This window comes from Cylas formicarius, unplaced genomic scaffold (assembly GCF_029955315.1).
Source record: "Cylas formicarius isolate icCylForm1 unplaced genomic scaffold, icCylForm1.1 PGA_scaffold_10__41_contigs__length_53128322, whole genome shotgun sequence".
Taxonomy (NCBI): domain Eukaryota; kingdom Metazoa; phylum Arthropoda; class Insecta; order Coleoptera; family Brentidae; genus Cylas; species Cylas formicarius.
This window is the reverse complement of record NW_026844214.1, coordinates 3,256,888-3,280,417: the sequence shown is the minus strand read 5'-3', so window position 1 is coordinate 3,280,417 and position 23,530 is coordinate 3,256,888. Positions and strand designations below refer to the sequence as shown.

The 23,530-nt window shown below is 34.4% G+C and overlaps 2 protein-coding genes across 2 annotated transcripts in view; both read left to right on the top strand.

The window, feature by feature from the left end:
* LOC132699254 (calbindin-32) overlaps window positions 1–17,059 on the top strand; it is a 369,234-nt gene extending 352,175 nt beyond the window's left edge. Inside the window, exons 12-14 of the mRNA XM_060665886.1 lie at window positions 6,778–6,834; window positions 6,899–6,970; window positions 14,247–17,059. Coding sequence (XP_060521869.1) covers window positions 6,778–6,834; window positions 6,899–6,970; window positions 14,247–14,396 — 279 coding nt within the window. The 3' untranslated portion in view covers window positions 14,397–17,059. The remainder of the gene's footprint in view (window positions 1–6,777; window positions 6,835–6,898; window positions 6,971–14,246) is intronic.
* A 3,671-nt stretch (window positions 17,060–20,730) lies between these two features.
* On the top strand, window positions 20,731–23,007 carry LOC132700125 (uncharacterized). Its single transcript, XM_060667257.1, has 2 exons — window positions 20,731–21,433; window positions 21,481–23,007. The coding sequence occupies exons 1-2, from the start codon at window positions 20,796–20,798 to the stop codon at window positions 22,916–22,918; spliced, it is 2,076 nt and encodes a 691-aa protein (XP_060523240.1). The 5' UTR covers window positions 20,731–20,795; the 3' UTR covers window positions 22,919–23,007.
* The last annotated feature ends 523 nt before the right edge of the window (window positions 23,008–23,530 follow it).

Sequence of the window (23,530 nt, the reverse complement as noted above, 5' to 3'; positions counted from 1 at the left end):
GCTTCGTGTCTCTCGCTGTACGACGGAATGCCTAATCGTTAAGCTTAGAAATTAGTAAGTAGGGGTAAAAAATAGTGTTTAGAAGAATTACTGCGTATTCGGGGAAATGCTGATATAATTCGTTGTCGATTTTGATCGCCCAACCTTGACCTCTGTTTTATTATAATATACGTACTCATAATAGTATAAAGTGTTTCCAAGATAAGGATGTCCATCATGGGGATATTGAAAAGTATAAGTGATAAAAACATGGTTAAATTAGAAGAAAGTTACAAAAATTAAATTTTAATAATGTGCCGTTCAAAAAACTAAAAAAATCGCCCAAAAAAACGACATTTGCCTATTTCGTTTTTTATTCCTTTCTCATTTATTTAAAGAGAGATAAAAAAATGCAAGCGCTATCTCGTTGCTACTTTTTGAGCTCTACAAGATAGCCTGGAGACATCTTAAGTACGACATTTCGCTTCTGCAACTTTGTTTTCTTATTGCGAATACAACGGCACGATATGATTATACCTTGTTTAAATTACAAAAAAATGGTTGATATAAAATTTTCGATGTTTTGGTTATTTTTGCTTTACTTACGAGAGGGTACCCATAAAAACCGGAATTGAATTGCCGCTCGCAGAGTTTGTATAGTACACTTTTGTGCCGCTAGGTTGTGGACAGTACAACTTATTGCGAGTTCAACGCCACCTTCGTTTTAAATTTAACTTGTTTTGTTCACTTGCAGTGCCATTTTTTGTTAACGCTGTTTTTTTTGTTACTTTGTTTTTTTCGATGGCAAGTTTTAAAGAACAACGTGCAGCTGTGAAATTTTGTTTTCTGCTCGGTAAAAGTGCTGCTGAAACTGTTTCAATGTTAAAAACAGCTTATAAAGACGATGCGATGGGAAAAACTCAAATGTACCAGTGGTCAATTGATGACCAACTTGGTTCTGGACGTCCATCAACTGCTCGAATCGACGAAAATATTGAAAAGATTCGAGAGTTTGTGCTCACAGACCGTCGACAGACAGTTGAACAATTATCAAAGATTAGTGGGTTGTCTTGGAGCACGGTTCAGCGAATTTTAACCGAAGATTTGGGAATGAAAAGAGTTGCTGCCAAGTTTGTTCCTCGTGTTCTGTCTGACATGCAAAAAGGACATCGAGTTGAAACATGTCGTGCTTTGAATCAACAGCTTAAAACGGATCCAGATTTTCTTTCAAAGATCATTACTGGTGACGAGTCATGGTGCTATGGTTACGATCCAGAAACGAAGCAACAGTCCAGCCAGTGGAAGAAGTCACTGTCTCCCCGTCCAAAAAAATGTCGTCAGGTCAAATCAAACATCAAAACGATGCTAATTTGCTTTTTCGACATCAACGGCGTAGTTCATGCAGAGTTCGTTCCACCAAGTGAGACCGTTGATCAAGCTTTTTATCTGGAAGTTTTAAGAAGATTGCGGAACAGTTTTCGACAAAAAAGACCCGATTTGTGGCGGACAGGGGACTGGTTCTTTCACCACGATAATGCATCTGCACACACAGCCATTAGTGTTAAGCAGTTTTTGACTAAAAATGGCATGATTCCTCTGCCTCATGCACCTTACTCGCCTGATCTCGCTTCGTGTGACTTCTTCTTATTTCCACGTATGAAAAGGGACATGAAAGGACAGCGATTAGACAACATCGAAGAGGTCAAGAAAAAAACGAGGGATGTGCTGTCGGCTATAGCCAAAGATGAATATAAAAAATGTTTCGAATAGTGGAAGCACCGGATAAGGTCGTTCTGTGATTTTCAAAACAATATATAGTTGATTCCGGTTTTTTTTGGGTACCCCCTCGTATGTCTTCTATCTCTTGAAATAAAACCATAAAAAAATAAAATCAGCAAATTTCGTTTTTTTTGGCGTATGAAGTGATGGGAAATATTTAGTTTTCTCATGGAAACTTTTTTCTAGTCTAACCATCTACGTAACCATAACATCAATAGGGCAATGATCATTTTGTGTACAGGATGGTCCAATTAAGATGCTCCTGTACTTTATTTTAATAAGTTCTACACTGAGAAAAAAAAATGTTTGACCCCAAATATATATTTTATTTATAGTATTTTTATGTACACAGGGTGTTCTGTTGTACCTATTAATATTCCCCATAACCCATTTTCGTGATTGGAGTAGTTTTTGAGAAAACTGAATTTTTCTTTTTTTTTGCGGCAAAACAGGTCTTTGGAACAATGTGTTTTTACACACTTGAAATCTAAAATTGGGAATTTATATTGTGGATCTATTGCGAAAATGTAATATACATCGTGCTCACAATTGACCTTAAAAAACATTTTTTCTAATGTGCTGTCCCACGTTTCTCTGCGTCTTCGTCTTTTCCGTTTTGCCTGAATTTTACTCTGCCAAACTCTTTTAACTGCCCAATCTCTGTAAATGACCCCACCAGCCAAGTTGTTTCTTTCCTATGAGTTCTTCTATGGATTCCACCTTTAACTCTTCTCTTATAAGTGCATTCCTAATTTAGTTTCCGTAGAAATTTCGTTTGTATTTATGAGCCCCTTATTCATACTTATACCTTATACCTTATTTGCCTTTTCTATTCTATTATTTAATTCTTTATTCTGTCCTTCTCTTCCTTCGAACATAATTCTTAAAGCTACTAACTCGTTACTTTCGAAAATCGATGAAATCGATTTCTTCGAAAGTATCTACGCTTGTATAAAAATTTAATGTCTCGGTAACGGTAGGTCCTAAGAGGTTTGGTACAGCAATGATCACCGTCGAAAAAAAATTTTTTTTGTCTGTCCGTTCTCCGTTGTCAGTTCTCCGTTCTCCGTTCTCGTTTTTTGGTATTTCCTGAATAACTTTCTAACCGTTGGAGCCACAAAATTGAAATTTGCCTCCTTGTTAACCCTCCACGAGATACATAAGCTTGTGACCACCGTGTATAATAATAATATATATTGTATTTTCGCCATAGATAAGTCAAAGCATTAAATATTAACGGCTTCCATAGATTAATAATATAAATTCCCACACAAGACCGCATTTTCCCAAAAAAAAAGAAATGGAAAAGTTCATTTTTTCTCAAAAACTATTCAGAATTTCGTACGCTATGTAGTGACAAATAATACTCAAAATCAAGCGAACAAAGCATTCCATTAAAAAAAATAAAGTTGGTTACTGTCCTGACACAACGGTACACATAAAAATACTAAAACTACTACTAAAAACAAAATATATGCTTCGGCTTACACAGTTTTTGTATTTATCTTTTTTCTTCAGTGTCGTACTTATTGAGACAAGGTGTAGGATCCTCTTAAATGGACCACCCTGAACAGGTCGATAATAATGCAAAGTACTGTATCTCGCCATACGCTAAAACTAATACTAAAGAAAATTATATATATATATATATATATATATATATATATATATATATATATATATATATATATATATATATATATATATATATATATATATATATATATATATATATATATATATGATGACACTATATTCAACAAGCGAACGGATGATATCCCGGAATATAGTGTCATCATATATATATATATATATATATATATATATATATATATATATATATATATATATATATATATATATATATATATATATATATATATATATATATATATATATATATATATATATATATATATATATATATATATATATATATATATATATATATATATATATATATATATATATATATATATATATATATATATATATATATATATATATATATATATATGATGACACTATATTCCGGGATATCATCCGTTCGCTTGTTGAACTCCGACTGGAATCCTGCAGACGTTTCGCCAAAATCTCACTTGGCATCTTCAATGCTCGCGCTCCGAAAACACTGCAGGATTCCAGCCGGAGTTCAACAAGCGAACGGATGATATCCCAGAATATAGTGTAATCACATTTTTCCATCCATGAATCAATACGTGAAAATATGTGTGTATATATATATATATATATATATATATATATATATATATATATATATATATATAAGTCGTAAATCGCCCTCTATAGCTAAGTTTTATTCGAGTAATTTTCATTGAAGACTTTGACGTGTTTATTAAAATAAAGTTGGGAGGTGACCAAATCTTTTTTTCATTAAATAACACAGCTGATTAAACGACCAAGCGAATTTAAAGTTAGAAAAACCATTTATTGCTCTATCAAACCAATCTTACCTAACCGAAAAATTGGATAATTCACTAAAAATTATATGTAATAATATGACTTTTTTCATAAAAATATAGCTAAATAATATTTAAATGGGCTAGTGAAAAACGTACATTGATACACCTTAATACCAGTCTAAAAAATCAATGAAATGGGTGTACAAGTTTAAAAATCATATAATTTTCGACTCTTAAAAAAGAATTCGACAAATTTAAAATAAAGACATAGTAGATGGATAAAGGGACTTTCAGCCGAATCTAACCTCACTTTTTGGCTTCCCGGCCACGGGCCCCCCGTCCACGGGCCCCCGTCCCCGGGCCACTCGGCCAATGGGACTCCGGGGCAATGGGGCTTCGCCCCCGGGCCATGGGCCACTCGGCCATAGGCTTTGGGTCTTCTTCTTTTTGGGTCCGGTTGGCACCACGGACAACGGTTTGGTTAGGTTGGCACCACGGACGACGGTTTGGTTAGGTTAAGACGAGTGGCCTATGGGCGAGCGGCCTATGGACGAACGGCCTATGGGCGAGTGGCCTTGGACCAATGGGTGAGCGGCCAATGGGCGGACGGGCCATGGGCGAACAGCCAGGACGCAAAAAAAAAGAAGACCCAAGCCCTATGGCCGAGTGGCCCATGGCCCGGGGGCGAAGCCCCATCGCCCCGGGGCCCCATTGGCCGAGTGGCCCGGGGGCGGGGGGCCCGTGGCCGGGAAGCTAAAAAGTGAGGTTAGATTCGGCTGAAAGTCCCTTTATCCATCTACTAGACATGTAGGTTATAATTCCCTTTCTATTCATTGCAACACATCTTGCATTTTACAAAGAATTCATGTTTGCTACTCAACACATAAAGTTTCAAATCTAAATACTGTCGGACTTAATAGTAGCGGAAAAGAAACTCACCTAGTAGGGCATGGTTGCCACGTAGAGCAAATAATAACTTAACATACATATAATGGGCAAGAGACATAACACTTTGCATCCTTATCTGGCCACCGTATACATTAAGTGTTTATGTTTAGCTAATTGTGCTTATGTTCATTCGGTATCAGTCGCATTAGCATTACAAACTTACGTGCCCTCATGTACAGCTAATTTCATAAAATTCTAAATTCCATTTTATATTTTGAGCAGTATACACATCATCAGGCTGTCATATCACATTATGACAAAGCAACGCCTGCCAATACAGGATTATACTCCAAACAGTTTGAGCTAATTAATACGCTTTTTTTTATTTGAGTGTTTTTTCCTTGTGAATGGTTCAGTTTAATTCCTTCGTTAACTGTTTTACTCAAAGAATAAGAATTTACAGGAAAGATGTATCCATCTCTTACAATAAAATGTATTATTAAATCCATTTTTATTACTAAAAACTTTTGCGTTAATCAGCCTTTACTGTTTGTTTGATCAAGAAATTATGGTAAACAATAAGAGACATCCTCTTCGGTAAACATATAGGTATTAAAGTATTCCGTATTATCTATCGTTCGTTGTTCTCCTAAACCAAACAGATTCAACTATTATTAATGTAAAAAATATATTTTTTTACTTTTAAATAAATAACTGTAGCAAATGTTGATCCACTGCTGCTAATGATCAACCATCTTCTAACTTGGTCACAATTCTTGCTTTTAACTCTCTGCTCGTCTCTAGAGTCATTTTAAGCTTCCTTTTTATCTAACTTGTTTGTGACAACGCTGAAAATTTGTTTTTATATAACAGTGACAGTATGAGAAATATGAAAACAATGAATTTTGCGAAAACGACATTGTGGCCTATAATACACTGTTCAAAACTTTGAAAAAAAGTGCTTTAAGAGTCGTATCAGTTTTTGTTATGAAACCTTCCGTACCTTGTGTACCTTAACCCTGTATATGAATGTACACTACATGTTGTAAGCCCGGAAAGATGGAACGAATATGTAATCAAAATTATCATTAAATGCACTAATTGTCTGGATAGCTTTTCTACCTATTTGGCTTAGTTTGCTAAATCAGTGTGATATTACTCAACAACAAAAAATCACGACTATTGTCAATTAACGTTTTAAAATTTGTAAATATACCATATCTCTCGGCAAATTTTTGAAATCTTATTACTTCTATAGGAGGTTCATTAAAAAATATCTCCGTATTTTTACTTTTGACAATAACGAAAAATTACTGCTATTTAAATTTTTTATTTATACTTTTCCACATATCTATAGCGAAATTAAAATTTGACATTTCATGTTTGCAATTTTGATGACACTATTCTAAACAATCGTCTTTTAGTATTAACTAAATTTCACTAATTCAATAACTTACCCAGACACAAAGCGTATCACTGATTTTAAAAGCAGCCTGTAAATAGATTCGAACTGCATCGAACCACAAAATTAATTAGAGGTACGCTGTTCTGATGCGGGCGACAAAATCGAGTCACGAAACAAATTTCAATAGAAATCAAGTGCCATTTTTCAAGTCAAAAATTGAATCATAAATTTTCCCGTACGCAATCGTTTTTTATCGAAGTTTTTATACGACGCGAGAGTTTCTAATTGCCGCGTTGAATTCAGGGAGCCACCAAGCTAACCAAGGACGACATTGAAAGGGTTTTCGCACTTTACGACAGGGTAAGCCGGAACGAGATTCAAACAGGCATCGCAACTTAATTTTTTGTTTTTAATTGCTTCGCAGGACAACAACGGCACCATCGAAAACGAAGAACTCCGAGGGTTCCTGAAGGACTTGCTGGAACTCGTAAAAAAGGTAATAACAAAATCACACAGTTCGGTTTGTTAATTGCAAAAATTTCAGAATGAACTATTTTTTTTTAAGTTATATTTCGATTTTCTTGAAACATTATCCTTTCTTGGATTCTTGGATTCGTTTCTGAAGGTATTAACTTATTGTACTAAAGGATAATGTTAGAAGAATATCTATTTCTTATTTTGTCGACGTTTCGGACAAGTTCTTTTTAAAAAAGCCATAAAAACTGACGAAAAAGTTCCTTTAAAAATAAAAATCATAATAATTGTACCTATTTTTAACTTGGACACCTGGGTTTGAAGAAACCTGTTATAAGTCAAACCCTTTACACGTTTTAATTTAAATAATATAAGCTAATTTACAAGTCACTAATGCTAAGTAGACAAGATATAGCCCAACGCACCAACATGTTCTGAACAGCACACGAGCGCCATCTATAGGCCTAACATCATATGAAAGAAATCGGCCTCTACCACGTGACCAAAGCAGTCTTTCTTCTTATCGCGCTGTCTCCTTACGAAGGTTGGCGATCCATATAGCTAAACGAACTTTGGAAACTGCTGTTCTGAAAAGATCATTTGACGAACAACGGCAAGGATCAAGGGTCCAACGCTCACATCCATATAAAAGGACACAGGCCCTTACCATTCTCATTCTGAGTTCCAGATTAAGTCTAGTTTTATGGAAGAATCTATTCGTATTTATGTATCTCATGCGAGCCTGTGCATTCTGGAAATTACCTCTTTACTTGGATCCCCCTTTTCATTTACGTTGGTACCCAAATATTTAAATGTGGATACCCGTTCTATGACATTTTCTCCAACTTTGAGATATTCGCAAGTGGCAGTTTCCTTTTTTGTTATTAACATCCATTTAGTCTTCCTTACATTCAGTGTCAATCCAGACTCTCTACTATAATATACGACTCTATCTATTGGGTTTTGTAGATCTTGCCTGTTATTGTCTATTAGACTAGTATCGTCCGCGTATCCGAAATTGGTTATGTGGTTCCCATTGGCGACTATGCCTTCAATGGGTTCGCGTAAGGCTTCCCTAAATATGGCGTCTGAGTATAGGATGAACAAGAGTGGCGAGAGAATGCATCCTTGTCTCACACCCGACTTATTTTTACTGCCTCTGATCTTTCTTGTCCAATTTTTATTTCTGCTATTTGGTTCCAGTATAAACCTTTGATTATGGTAAGGCCTCTTTAATCTATGTTAGTTGCGTTCAGGATTTCCATTAATTTATTATCCATATTATTATCCCATAGCGAGCTCTTTTTGTTTGGAATATATTAACGAAAACTAAATCTATTAGGGAATAATTGATTCATTTGATCACAGTATATCATCCTGAATTCCCTTTGCGCCGATTGTTTTTAAATCAAGCTTGCTGGCGTTTCATCAATCATTCTGTTGGCTTCTTCACAGCTTAACTGAACCTGGCTCGCGTTCTGCGTGTACCTATATTGCTCAAATAGAAAGTCGCGGTTAAGATTGTTTGGTTGCTTATAGATTTCTATAGATTCTCGGATTTTTTGTTGACAGAGAATTGATTACCTTATCTCCGGTTTCGTGATTATGTTCGGCAACTGCAGATGAGTTTATTCCAGCCTAGTTGATATTTTTTGCCCGGTTTCTCCAATGTATTCTTTGTCGTATGTGCATGGAATGCTGTAAACTCCTGACATCTCAAACCATATATCTATAAGATAATATAGTGACCCTACTATGGTAAAAAGTGATACGCCGCAGGTGGCTATAACATCTTTTGCGCCTGCGCCACGCCCCAACTAACTGAGTTGCCACATTTCCGTAATTTTTCTGAAAAAAATGACTTATTTTCATAAGAATCAGTCTCCGAAATCCGAATATAATTGGCAACGCCGAACTAGGAACTGCTATTGCCAGAGACTACTAATAGTTATGATTCCCTCCATACCTTTTTCGTGTTTTTGCGAAAAACTTACTGTGTTTGTGGTCAAAACTGTAAGGAAAAGAATGTGCCTATATACGGGTAAGTGGTGCCTTATGTACAAGTTAATTTAAAAGATTTAAAAGTGGTTTCTGTGGTCACATTTCGTGAATTCGACTTTATTTACATTTACATACAATAGAAGTTAAACCAATGAGTTTATAAAAACACACTGTGGCTCCGATTTACGGGCACAAATTCTAGAAAAATTAGCCGGTATCGTGTCTATAGCACTTAAAGAACCAAAACACTAAAATACTTACAGAATTATACTAAGGACGCCGATCCGTGTACTCTAATTCAGCATAATATTATCGCTAATTTTTTAACAACACTTTCTACACCTTAATTCCATGTTTGCCTGAAAACTTAATGGGATTTCGACATATTTTGAGAAATTACTGCATCCAAACATTGACGACCTGCCAGCGGCCATGTTCGTTGTTGGAGGCCGCAAGGCCTTATGGGTTGAACGTCAGAAAATGCAGTTAGAGCTGCCATTGATTAAAAACGAAATTTCAAATCTCGCGCACGCGCACATTGACCAGACCTTCTCAAAATTTTGTTACACAGTTGCCTCACGAGTTCCTGTACTATTAGCTTAGGCAGGGCCTCTATATGTCTAGTAGCTATATGCCTTAAACGAAAATTTGTCTTTGACAGCTGTTGAGGGGTTTTAGAGAAGGAGTAAATCTGGTTTTGACAGGACAACAGTGGCCAGTGTAGAGTTGCTTTCGGGCTCATTGTCTTTGGAACTTTGTGGAAGCAACCTCACACTTGCCACTGTTGCTCTTCCTTACATTTGCCTCTGGAAGTTTCTGTGAAGAATTGACAGTCGTGGAAATTTTTTATTATTCACTTTTTTAACATGTTTATCTGCATCAGGTATATATTTTATTATTTGCACCTGTAGTCAGTGTAGTTTTGACTATTTTCCAGAAACTCTATCATACATATGAATTTTTTTTAATGTTTACTGGACATGAATTTGTATTATCGAAGTTATGAAGGCACCACGTATCTGCTGCGTCAGTAGCTCCTCATAAGTTGAAATTCTTCTGGTTCTGAGGACATATCTTGAAACAATTGCATTGCAGAAGCGAATCATAAAACAAATATTATTTAAACTTATTGTGGGTTCATTGTTAAATCTAATTCTAGTGGCTATGAGCCACTACAAAATCTTAATTTTTATCAGCGGTTAAGGAGGAATTTTGATTAAAAAAGTCCCAAACATACTTTGTCTATAGTTGTTTTGGCGATAAAAATTTTTAATCATTTGCCTACACATAGTGCTGGTGACTTTAAATACAGGGAAAAACCAATTTAGTTTGTCGTTCCTTTTATAGCTTCAATGACTTTTTTTTACTGAGATAACATATTGTTGAAATCGCTTTTTATATTTGTATAATATTGTTTTAATGTCTAATGTTTGTAATATATTGTATATATTTTTCATATTTTACGATACCTGAAATCAAGTATTTCATCACTGCTATGGTTTTCAGTAGTAGATCATTTAACGAAAATGTTCTTATTGTTTTTCATACCAACATTTTTACTGGACCTATCGTCCTACACAATTTAATCCGGGATTAAATCATGTAGATAGTCGATAGAAATAAATTTTACACCAACTAGAGCGAAACTTGGGAGAAAAAAAACGGGGTATTGTCCTTGATCGACCCGTTTGATTTATTTCCACGGAAATACCGACCTCTCTAAATACCCCTACCCTTACATAAATTATTCAGGGCAAGAAGAAAGGGGAACTTTTTTCCATTCCAATGCATAATTGATATAAAAACACTTTTCAAATATTTAGAAGACTTAGTTTATAATGCCACGAAATGGTAAAATTTTATGCCAGCGCTAAACAAAAACAATCAAAAGTTAGTTTGGGTTAGTTTTGGGAAGTTTTGGTTAGTTATTAATATAGTTTTAATAATAAAAGTTTTAATAATAATATAGTTTTTTTATGTGTCTTTCAGAATATATTCATCAAAATTGTTTATTTTTTTTGTTTATATTTGTTGTGCATCTTTATAAACTTTTGCAAGACGCCGCAAAGATATCTAGCTATAATCAGATATCTAGATCTATAATCAGCAATCACAGCCAATAGTTTTGGCTTTTTTTCAATTGGAAACAGAACAAGCTAAAAATGCAACACAACCTCGCCGTACAACAACCATAAATATTAAGAAATAAATAACGAGCAAAGAATCCTTTACCTCGAGAATGTCTCGAAAGGAGAATGAATTAAAAAGAACTTCAGATTACTTAAAACACAAAATAAGAGATATGTGCAAAAAATTAATACAGACGTAAAAGACGAATATTTTAATTTTTCAATCAGCTCGCCAAGAAAGTATAAGTATTAGTTTTGAAATGTCCACAGAATCTAAAAAACCTAGTGGTCGATATATTGTGGTTCATTTTAGATCAAAAGAAGGTTTTAAACAAAAACGGAGATTATCGTGACAATGTGAGCAGGCAAACTTATGGAAATTGTTTGAAAAACCAGCTGGTATCAATTTTATGATAATAATAATAATAATCTTTATTTTTCAAATGGATAAATACACAAAATAAAATAAAATGACGCATAATCCAACGCTACAAACAATACTCTACAAATAAACAAGGAAGGGAAAGGTCACATCCCTTTAATTTTTTTTCAAATGCACATAAATTATCACACACTTACACTTGGGATTCTATTTTGCATAAGGAATTCGTTTTTAGTTCTTTCACACACACACACACACACACAACATATTTCAAACACATTTAGGCTATACAATGTCAAAATATTAAAATTTTTAAAATAATTTTTACCAGAAGTATATTTGGAAATACCGGCCATACATCTTATACCCTTTTTCTGAACCAAGAAGACTTAGTCGCATCAGTCCACTCCCAAAAAATAATACCCTACCTAATTTCCTCTCAATATAAGCGTAATGGATAAATAGATAGATAGATTTATTTAGCCATTCTTTACATAAAAAGTCTTTGCAACAAATGGCGCGTCAGTAGTACAGAAGAAAAAAGAAAGATTTACCCTGACAACTTGTGGTTGTGGATAAATAAATCGCATAAACAGAGTCTTAATATAGAAAAATAGAAAAATTCCATTCGTGAAAGCAATATAAAAGTACAATACATAAATTATAAAGTGTAAAAACGATGGAAACTAAAATTTAACAGAAAACGTAAATATGGATAGGTAGATAATAAAACATATGTTAATCTAAAATTCGTGTTTGGCCGAAAGGGTGTTGTATATTATAAAAGGTATTAAAAACGCCCTTTGAACCAGAACGATAAACACTTATAACCACTGTATCGATCGTAGGGAACACAATACCACAGAATTCGGCAGGCAAATCTACACAATATTTATTAAGATCTAATGCTTCACACTTAATATTATTTTTTACATATATTGCACAGCCACTTTTGGTGGTGCTTTTCCTGCAGTAGTAACTAGTAACTAGTAAATAAACACTTAATATTTGTAATTCTGTTAAAATGTCCTTCAGGTTATGTAATAAATAGATAGATAGTCTTAAAATTCATGTTTTTATTTAGGAATATTCCAAGAAACTTTACATATTATACTGACCTAGTGAAATGAGGTATAAGTTATTATCATTAAACCAACGTTGCATTTGTCTTCCAAACATGATCCACACCTACCCGTCATAGATGTAAAGTCATCAGCAAACTTTTTAAACGATGTCTTCTCATCTGCAAAGTCCCTAAACCGTCAATATACAAGAGTAAAAGTACTGGTCCTAATACAGAGCTTTGCGGGACGCCCATTGTGGTCGTGGACGGTTTCGACTATTTTTCACTCCATACACAATCTGCTTTATACATTAGGATGGCATATTGTTTCCTATTGACTTCTTAGAGAGGGCCATCAAGGATGAAATATGGGGCACTGCCGAAATAGTTGTAATAGTAAAAAAAATTCTACTAAGACTTCCTCCATACTATTGTCATTTTAATGCTATTGGAATGACAAGGTATTGGTGTAAGAGGAAATACGACCAATATATTGCTAGTCTCAAGGGGACACCATCGGAAGTTTTGGTTAGTATCTGCAGAGCACCGGAACAATTATGATAACTCCAGAGAAAGGGTACTCCAAGAAGCTTGAAAGACGATATAAATATGTGTTGCTTGAAACATTGCGTCACTTGTAATTTAGTTCTGATTTCGAAGACAGTGAAGGACAGTGGTTTTTAATTTTTGCTTAACGTTAGTTATATGCAGTATTGTCTGTGACTTGACAAAAACTGGTATGCAATCTTTTTTTCATTGTATCGAAGAGTTGTTGATCTGTCAAGTCAGCTGTTCAAAGGACTTCTTTGTTACTTCATCAATCCAGGGTATTTTGAACATTCTAAGTAGGGTATACATTTCGAAAGCTTCGACGCACAGCAGCACTGACCAGATATAATATTTCACAATCAGATATTAAACTTAATGGTTAGTAAAGAAATGTTTAAGTTTTCGGGTAGGTTACTCGTGCCTATTCAATTCTGGATTTTAATTCGTGGTGTGGATTCCATCGTTCATTGACCGTACTTCGTAGATATTTCAATTGACTAACTCTCTCGATATTGGTTTCATTTGTGAACATCTGAGCGTTTTTAATATTGTCCCTACTACTCGCCAAAAACTTGGGTTTATTAATGGTAATTTTTAAACCCAAACTTCTGCTTGCTTCAGTAATCTAATTCAGTAGGATCTGGAGATTATTATGGCATTGTTATCTGCATATCGAATGTTGTTGATGGGAATTCCGTTCACTTTAATGCCAATTGGACAATTCCAGGTTGCCTCCATAAATGCTGTTGCTGTATATAAGTTTTGAACAGCATTCGAGCCAAGATGCATCCTTGTCTGACGCCTTTTTTCATTTCAAACTCCAGCGTTGTTTCTGAGTTACTTAGTCAAATTTCAGCCTTTTGGTTCCAGTGCATTACATTGCATTAGTAAAGCCTTGTGGCCTTATTTGTAAGAAAATTTTAGTTTTTAAAGTTATAAAATCCTTTTGGACCCAGTCTCGTGGCGCTTTCGAACTTGTCCAAAGCTGCCAGCAGTTTTCGATAAGTCACAGAGCTGTCCATAAGGAAAATGCCAATTTTGTCTACATTACTTTTAGATTTGCTGTTATTGCTAAAATGTAAATATCATAAAAAATAACAGTTTTTTAGTCTTTAACACGCCAAGCGTGTTAAAGACTAAAAAAAAATCGCTGAGACAATTTTCTGCGTTGCAGGATTACGATGCGCAGGATTTGCAGGAATTCGAGGAGACGATACTGCGCGGCGTCGACTACAATCAGGACGGCAAAATCAACAAGAAGGAACTGACGATGATCCTGCTTGCAATCGCCAAGCACAATCAGGAAGAGGAACCCGCACCGTAATCGGACACTTGTTGAAATGAAATAAAAAAAAATCTAATCGCACTCGTTTAAAGTTGCCAATTTATCAACGTTAATATAGCACAAATTTTAATGACTACGTGGAAAGCGTTTAACGGTAATTTTTGGAGTTTATTATTACAAAAAATGAAGGGGAAATTATGGAACTTCGGTTTTACCATTCAAAAGAAACAAATTCATATCACAACATAATAGTTGAATAGTTATTTCGGATGATAAACTATATTTATAAAATAATTTGCAAGTTCAGGGTTGCCAGATCTACCGAATGGCAACATTGGAATTGGAATTGGAATCTCAAATAGAACACCCAGTATATTCGTACATTTTTGGATTCTTCTTAAAATTCTTGATATTTTTCATTTAGCACCTTCTGTATGAAATTTCAACAGTTGGTGGACGTTATCCAAATTTGACAGCCCACAAAATCTACACGGCTAAAATTAAAAAAAAAACGGCTTACACATTGCTTGGTTTTTTCTACGCTTATGACATCATTTAAAAATTTGACAGATTTAATAGCATATGAAAAACTAATATGAAAATGTGGTCTAATTTGGGAACTGTCACTTTTCAATATCTCGAAAAGAGTTGAAATTAAGAATATCCAATCCAAAAATGTACTAATATAATAGGTGTTCTATTTGAATTTCCTTTTGGTTTTGCGATAGCTGTACTAGCTAAAATTTTTTTAAAATATAGTTTAAAACCTGTTATGGCCAGTTTCCTTTTTTAGTTCTGCAGAGCTTTTGATAGGCCACTCAACATGAGTCACCCTGTATAGAAAAACACAGAAAACAGCAAAGTTGTTGGCAATGTAGTTTCATTTTTTTTAATTATTTAATTATTCCAATTTCGCTGTTTTTACAGCAAATGAATTGGAATTGGAAGTTAAATCAAATTATTTTAAAAAAAGGTCAATCAGAGTTCTCATCTTTGTAACCAACAATTAATATTTTCAACAAACAATAAAGAATAGCGTTAAACATTAAAAAAGAAAACACACTGATTGAAAATCTCAAATATTTTTGGGATATCCATCTTATTGATTGAAAATTATATGTTTGGTAAACATCTCTATTAATGCATTTAAATATTTGTTTGGAGGTTTATATAAGTTTCCGGAATTCTTCCTGTTCTTTGACATTTAATTTTAAGCAGTTTGATAGAATTGCAGAATATATTTTTTTATATACTGAAACGATGTTCCAAAAGAAATTATTTGCATTTAAAATATTCAAATGAACAATTTCAGAATTTCCTCAATACTATTGTTAAAACTACGCTGCTATATGAAATAGGTGATAAATTGTGGAAATTTTACAGCTAGCAAAAATAACGAATACTCCAAGAATGACATAAACGAAAAATTTTTAATATATTAATGTTAGTATCTATAGGTACTTGAACACCAAACTCGAATAACAAAAAATCCTAGATTAATGTTGATGTTTCCATCGTACCATGTTCCTTGTAAGATGATCATTAAACGTAATTCAAAGGTAGATGATAATTTTTAAGGAAGCATAATTGATTGTTTGGGCAAATATCTGCGGCAGTGTTTTGATATGTTCTCGTTGCCTGGACTTTGATTATTTTGGTATGAAATGTAGCAAATTGATAACCAACATTTTGCTGCTCAAAATGTCAATCCATATCTGCAAAATGGCACATTTTTTTGGAAGATTTTTAAATTATTTACTTTTTTTATACAATTTTGTTCATCGAACTCGAAACTGCAAAATACAGGGTGCACAACGCTTTCGTCGGATATAAAAGTTTGACTTACTGCTTTTACATTTTGATGGCAAGTAAGTTTCTTTTCACTTGTAGCGGTCATGCTACCTTTTCCCTATTTTAATTTGACTCATTCAGATCGCATTATTATTTAATATTGTATTGAAAAAATGTTTTTAATTAATAGGGTTGTGTTCTAATTGACTTTTCAGTACCTAATTTCTGATTATTTCTTTTTTCGGAACCCACCTGCGAAATATTCTAGAAAATATACAGAAAAATATCGGCCGGCTTATAAAATATACAAATCCCAAAGACTCGCGCCAATTAGCGTCCGCATAAGTCGCGAAAAATTAAAGTTCTCGCTGCTAATTTGAATTTAAAACAGTTTCCGTGTAGATGCACACCTTAAATGACAAAATCCGAACCTTCTTCCCGTGATTACGTTATGAATATTTCAGCGTTTTAATTTTGATGAAGGCGAAAAGAAAAATTTTAAGTGAAACGTTTCCAAAAAATTCGGCGAGAAAACAAAAGTAATTAGTTTTCAAAAAATTATTTCACTTTGGAAAATGAGGTGTCGGGTGTGATAAGGGGACGCTCGAAGACGGTTCCCGCGTTCACGGGCGCCCTTTTGATTAACTCTAATTGTCGGAATTATTCCGGGAACGTTTGTTGCGAGAAATTGGATATTTTAGACAGTTAAATTGGGCTTCGTGCGTCTTTATCCGATTTTAAGACGACATAACAGTAGAATCTCGATTATCCGGGCCAGCCGGGACCGAGCCTTCGCCGGATAATCGAAAACACGTATAATCCAAGGACCCTTTTTTATTATGTATTTTTTAAAATTTATTTAGATATATACATGTGTCGAACAAAGAGAACAAACATAATACAAGATACAACATACATGTAACAAAAAATAAAATATACTGTATACAAAATGTATACAATAAATTATGTTTGCAAAAATCACTTAAAAAAGTCACTGATTTTTGTTTTTGGGCTTCGTAACTTCTATACTTTATAATTTCTTTCATTTTTCTAGGCTGAAGTACACGAATGTCATCAATTAAAGGCGGTTCTTCAAAATATTGAATAAGTACGTTTACTGCATCCCTTGCTTCTTGATGACACGCAATAATTATTCTCATCACTATCACTACTTTTTTCAGAACTTTCTTCAGAAGTCTTGTTAATTATGTCATCGTCATTTGTGATCTGATACCCTTCCTCGTGATCACATTCTATACACTCATGTATTTTTTTATTGTCTATTTCTTCCAAACCATATATTTGCAAGGCTATAGATGCTATGTTTTCGATCGATAGCTCACCTTCATTTAACTGATTATTATCTCCAATAACGTCTTCATTCTCTGTATCTTATTTTATCAAATGATTTTTTAATGTTGCTTGCCTTCACTCCATTCCAAGCACGAGCTACAGCATATATTGCCTCTTTCAAATTCAGACGTTTCCAAAATTCCACAATGTCACGTTCTTCCAAAAGTTGAAGCATAAGATCTTTAAGATCAGTAACAAACAGTACAGCCTTTGGGGGAAGATTATTTTCTTTTTGATAAGTGATCTTGAGCTTTATTTCTTAATTCCTGCAAGAACACGACTCATGAACCTTATTTTGTATTGCGAAACACGGAGTTTCGAAAACATCGTCGGAGTTCTCTTCACAATCAGAAACTTCTCCAATTAGCTTCAGTCAATGCGTCACTGATTGCCTTATCATTCGATACCCACGTTTCGATGTTTTCATTCGATAAGCTTTGGTCAAGTTTTATACCTAACTCCCTAATATCTTCCAGATCATTTTGAATCTCCTTGGATTCTGAATTCCGAATTTGGCTTACTAAGCGTGAGGAATGTCGTCTCATCGTCATCATCAACATTTGGAAGCAAAAATTACTCCAAGATTTCGTAATTAAGTCAGTACCCACATTTTGCCAAGCCAAAACAACGTCCTTCAGTGTTATATCCTTCGAGGCTTGCGGAATATCAGAATCAGTCGCACTTGCTAAGGTTTCGCCAATCATACTGTTGGCTTCTTCAGAGCTTGACTGAAACTGGCTCGCATTTTACTCTGTACCTGTTTATATATTGGTTGAAATGAGCGGAGCTAAATGTGGGGCATAAACATTTAGCTCCACCCGCCTCAAACAATATATAAGCAGGTAAAAAGTAAAATGCGAGCCAGTTTCAGTCAAGCTCTGAAAAAGCCAACAGGATGATTAGCGAAACCTAACCTAAAAACTAACTAATCATTCAGGAATGTTAACATTTCGGCACTGGGTTTCATACTTTTATCTAGACCCAACAATTTTAATTTATCGTATCCAAAGGCATAAAAGGCATAAAAGTGATTCGTTCTTTGCTAACTTTTCGCAAGTTATCCTCCTGAATGTGCTAACGTTTTTGTTTAGAAGAACTCTCATAAAAGCCAACTTTCATCAGCATTATATACTTGATGGGGAGTCAGGTATTTTTTCTTTCATCATACCACAAACGGCAAGACTGCATTGTGGTCGCTTGAAAGTGATTCTCCACAAACTGTTAACTGGCCATCCTAAATTTGCTTTGAATTGTGTCAAAAATGAATCGCAAAATTTGATATACTGCCGGGCTCTATGAAGTTAAATAAAATTGTTTAAAAATCTTTACAAAGAGAAAAATCTGATATTTTATAACAATCAACCAGGAGGACCGACGTCATTTTTCTTTATAGCAGTTACTGTAGCTTTTCCATACTTACTTCCCATACCATGCTTCGAAGTAATGCTTGAAAAACTCATTTCGGCATCAATATCTTTTACAACTTGGACTTTAAATCTAGTGTTACGTGCTTTATCTTCCACATATTAGTCTTTTAAATTATCTAATAGTGTAAAATCAGTTTTGACACTACACAATACCCTAGATTCGTATAACTATGCACGTATGTCCTCAGTTTTTTCATGTTTTGATTATCAAGTTTGCACTGTATTTTGGGAATTTTCTAGCTCTTTACCAAAAAATATGTTAATAAGCGCTTTATCATATGGTGGAATAACATAAAAAAATATATCCAAAAAATTTACGTCACAAAAATATTGTGGACATTGGCGTTATTAATTTCCAAAAAATAAATAAAGGTCTACCTACTACTACTACATTAACATTATAAAACCATGTATCTATATCCTTTAGCATTACTTTTTATATATCCAATTTCTAAATAATTAGTTAGTAAAATGTTTAGTGTGGTTAATTTATTACAATAAACATAAACTATACAGTGCATATAAGTGTACAACCATTTTGAAATATTTTCAACGGCCTGTCACCACCGGTTCAGCCGGAAGTTGCTATCAACTTGTTTATATAAAATATTATTACATTTTCAGATTCTGTGAGAATTTCGAAACATATTTCATGTATAACATCGTATAGCTATCAGTTTTTGAAATATTTTACCTTGAAAGAACACTGCAACAACTTAAGAAGCCCTGTATACTAGATCCAAGTAGATATCAAAATTAAATTTGAAATTCAGTTATCTTTAAATCCAAACAAGTTTTATAAAAATCGTTTGTTTACATTTCATACCGTTTCTCTATAATCGATTGCATCGTATCCATTATGCTTCGCAAATGTACGAATTTTTGACTACCTACGTCCATTGTTAGAAATTTGTGTCTTTCTCAATGTGCTTTATGTATAAATTAATTATAAATGTATATTTCCAGATGTATATCGTTGTTTGCTTGGCTATTAATATCTCTAACGATAGTTTAATTTTTTATACTTCTACTATAAAACATCTCTTTTATAAGATGATTTGACAAATGTTTAAAACAATCTTTCAAACTGATGTGCTAACATACACATGCCACATATCCTAAAATGCACTTCTGTTAGAACGTCTAGTTATAAATCTAAAATGAACACGCTTAATGAAAACTTAATTCTATTCGGTGTAGGAAGCACATTACACGAGTTTGTCTTCGCATGTAGGAATTTCTATCTTATAAAATCTGTCTATCAGAAGCCAAAAAATGTTAGAGTCTTACTATTAACCGTACTTTGACTATCGTGCAATTCTTTTTAACTTTATATTGACGTGAATTAGACGAGGCCCAGTAGAAGATAAACTTCTCGTTAAAACTGGCTTGCTCTTTCTTGTGCAATCAAATCACTGGGTAACTGTCAACTCTAATTATATTAATTTTAAGTTTAAGCAGTATTAAATTACATATAAGTAAAAAATCCTTTTTTGTATTTAAGATAAATATATTGTCGAATACCACGTGTTGTTTTAATATCCCTGGTTAATTTATGCAAATAAAATTTCACAAGCAACTTTAATTGCCTACCTTGCGCGCAAATTTTTCCAAATTCTATCCGTATAGACGTCTATTTATGTCCTACTAATATATTAGCCCACAAAAGAAAGAGTTCTATAGCATACTATTTGTTGAAAATAATCAATTGGCTCTCCGGCAAGAGATGGCGCCCGCTGTTCGATTTAAGTAGTGACAATTTCTATGGTTGAACATGCCAAACTACTGATCTATGACTGATCCGAAGGTTATGTGAATAAATAAAACCTATAAGTGGATATTTTATCAGGAGTTCGAGAATTAGAAAATGCCGCTGGTGCGATTAAAGGCGAAACCGAAAATCAACCCTCGACGTGACGGCGCTTCGGAAAATCGAAACGTAACTATTAAATTAGAGAATAAAACAGAACCGCAAAATGAAAATAGGCAAGATACATCAGCCCTTCAGCCGGAAAATTTAGGAAAAGTTGTTAAAAATGAAGGCGGTGCTGTTAAACAAATCCAAATTATATCAAATACTGTCATAAAGGATGCCCATGGGGCTGTGGGTGAACTAAACCAATCCAATCAAATATCTACAAAGCAGAGCTCAGAGCCTAGTGGGGCGATATCTCAAGTTAAGGATGGAAATAATATCGCGGAAAAATTGCAGAAAGACGAAGCGGAACTAATTGTAGGCAAGACACAAGTGGGCACGGCAAACTTGGGAGTTGGCAATGTTTCAATAGAGTATCCTCCTCCGCCTCCGAGTCCTAGTAAGATCAATAGGGATAGGATAAAAGCCGTTCCAAGATTTAGTGAATTGGATGAATCTAGGCAACATGGAAGGATAAGAAATGTTTCTATTTGCTCCGTGGCATCTACTACAGATGGGTCAGAAAATATTTCGTCAAAAGATATAACGCCCATGATTCAGAAGAAAGTTAACCGCACAGAACAGTCAAGGTAAATTTTTACAATTAATTTCATCAACTATTGTTTGTTTTTTACAGGAAGTTAGCAGAAGCTAAAAAAGAATTTCAGAAACGTTTTGGAGCAGGCAATCCAGACAAACAAAAGTTAAGAATGATTGATTTAATTTTCTTCAATCCCAGTACCAACCCTATGAAGCAAACAGAAAAAGAATTAGATAAGAATAAACCTAATGAAAAAATAAACAGTGAGGAAAAAGATGGGGATGATGCAAGCCAACAAACTGAAGAAGACCCTGCAGTTCCTGATGAAGATAATAGCATGCCTGTGCCTCAAATAAAAATAGGTCCCTCCGGTGAAATTATCTTAGACGAACAAAGCCTTCTGATCGAAAATGAGGAGATTAAAAAGCAAAAGGAGCATATGCAACATTCGGCATTGGTTGATGGAGATTTTCCCTCTGGTTACGGTATATATAAAAGGGCGGAACGGTCCAAGGACTGGAGTCAAAGAGAGACGTTGAGTTTCTACAAGGCACTTAATGTCATAGGGACAGATTTTACTCTAATGGCGGAACTGTTTCCCAAAAGAACGAGACGAGAATTGAAAATGAAATTTAAGAAAGAGGAGAAATTAAATAGGCATTTAATAGATAAGGCGGTCACACAGCCCTGCAGTTATAACTACTCAGAATTGCAATTGGAATTTGGGATTTTACAAAAGGAGGAAGAAGAGCTTAAGAAGATTAAGGAGGAAGAAGCGAAAGCTAGGCTAGATAAGAGAAGTGAAATGAAACAAAATAAAAAATGTTTTAGGTGCAAAGAAGAACATCCCTATAATAAATGTGCCATCAAATATAAACAATTTCTCCCTGATCCTCCTGTAAGGGATGAATCATCACAAGACAGCTTAGATTTACGAGAACAACCAAAACCTAGAAAGACTTATAAGCGTAGACGTGTGGCAAAAGTGCCTAAACAGTCTTACAATTCTGAGGAAGATTCAGTGGAGGAAGAATCTGATGAAAGTCGGGTTTCAGATAGTGATGATTCAAAAGGAAAGAAAAAAATCAAACTCGAACATGGTGATGTAAGTGTGAGTGAAAATGCGGGAAGTGAGTCGGAGGATGAAACAATAGCACCCATATTGCTACCAACCAGGTCGGGAAGGATCCCTAAAAGTACCCAGAAGTTTGAGCATGAGCACTTGGTAGTGATCTCGACTAACGCCCAGAGGAGAAGGTCACCTAGCGTAGATTCAATAAAATCTGATAAAGCTGTTCCAGGTTCGGTGATGATTGTTACAGAAGATGCTCCCGATGGAAACTCCGTGTTTAAATCGTTTATGGTGACTCCCGATGGTGGTCTGACTTCTTTGGAATTGGAATCCGCTGTGATCTCGAGGGTTATTGACTACAAAAAATCGGTGGAAGAAGAATCCTCTGGTGCAATAGAAGAGTGTAACCTAACAATTCCCGCCGATGGTGACGTGACAAGTTTAAGAAGTCTGCCTGCGTGATAATTGATTAGTCACATCTGAAACAAAATTGTTTGCAAACTTTACATATGTATGTTAATCGGGTGATAAGTAAAGAAATAATTGTGTTATTGCTTTTTTTTTACAATGTACAAGGCCCAAGTTAACAAGTTTTCATAGATTCGGTAATAGATATTTTAGTATGTAAATTGCAAAAATAATTTCAGCCACTAAGGTCAAGTTTACTTATAACACCACTCGATTTGAAGAAAAAAGGAATCCTTAGCGGAATCTGCCAGTTCAAAACAATAAATTCACAGAACAGATTGACATGGTCCTTTCCTTTTATATAGAAACTATAATAAAGTTTTGTATATTGTCATGCGAACACCACTCTACAGTAGACAGAATGAATGAATGTAGAACGTGCTGGAATTTCTTACCTTTTAAATTTGAGGTTAGGGTAATCGGAACAACAGAACATACACTCGGGCGTAAAGTCAAAGTTTCCAGCATGTATAATTCTGTAAACTTTCGTAAATAAACAACGTAACTATTAGATAATATAAGACAGGACATCCTTCTAAATTTAACACACTAATCAGCACTTTCTACCATTTTCTTTCTAAACAGCGATGTAAACACACTTTACTC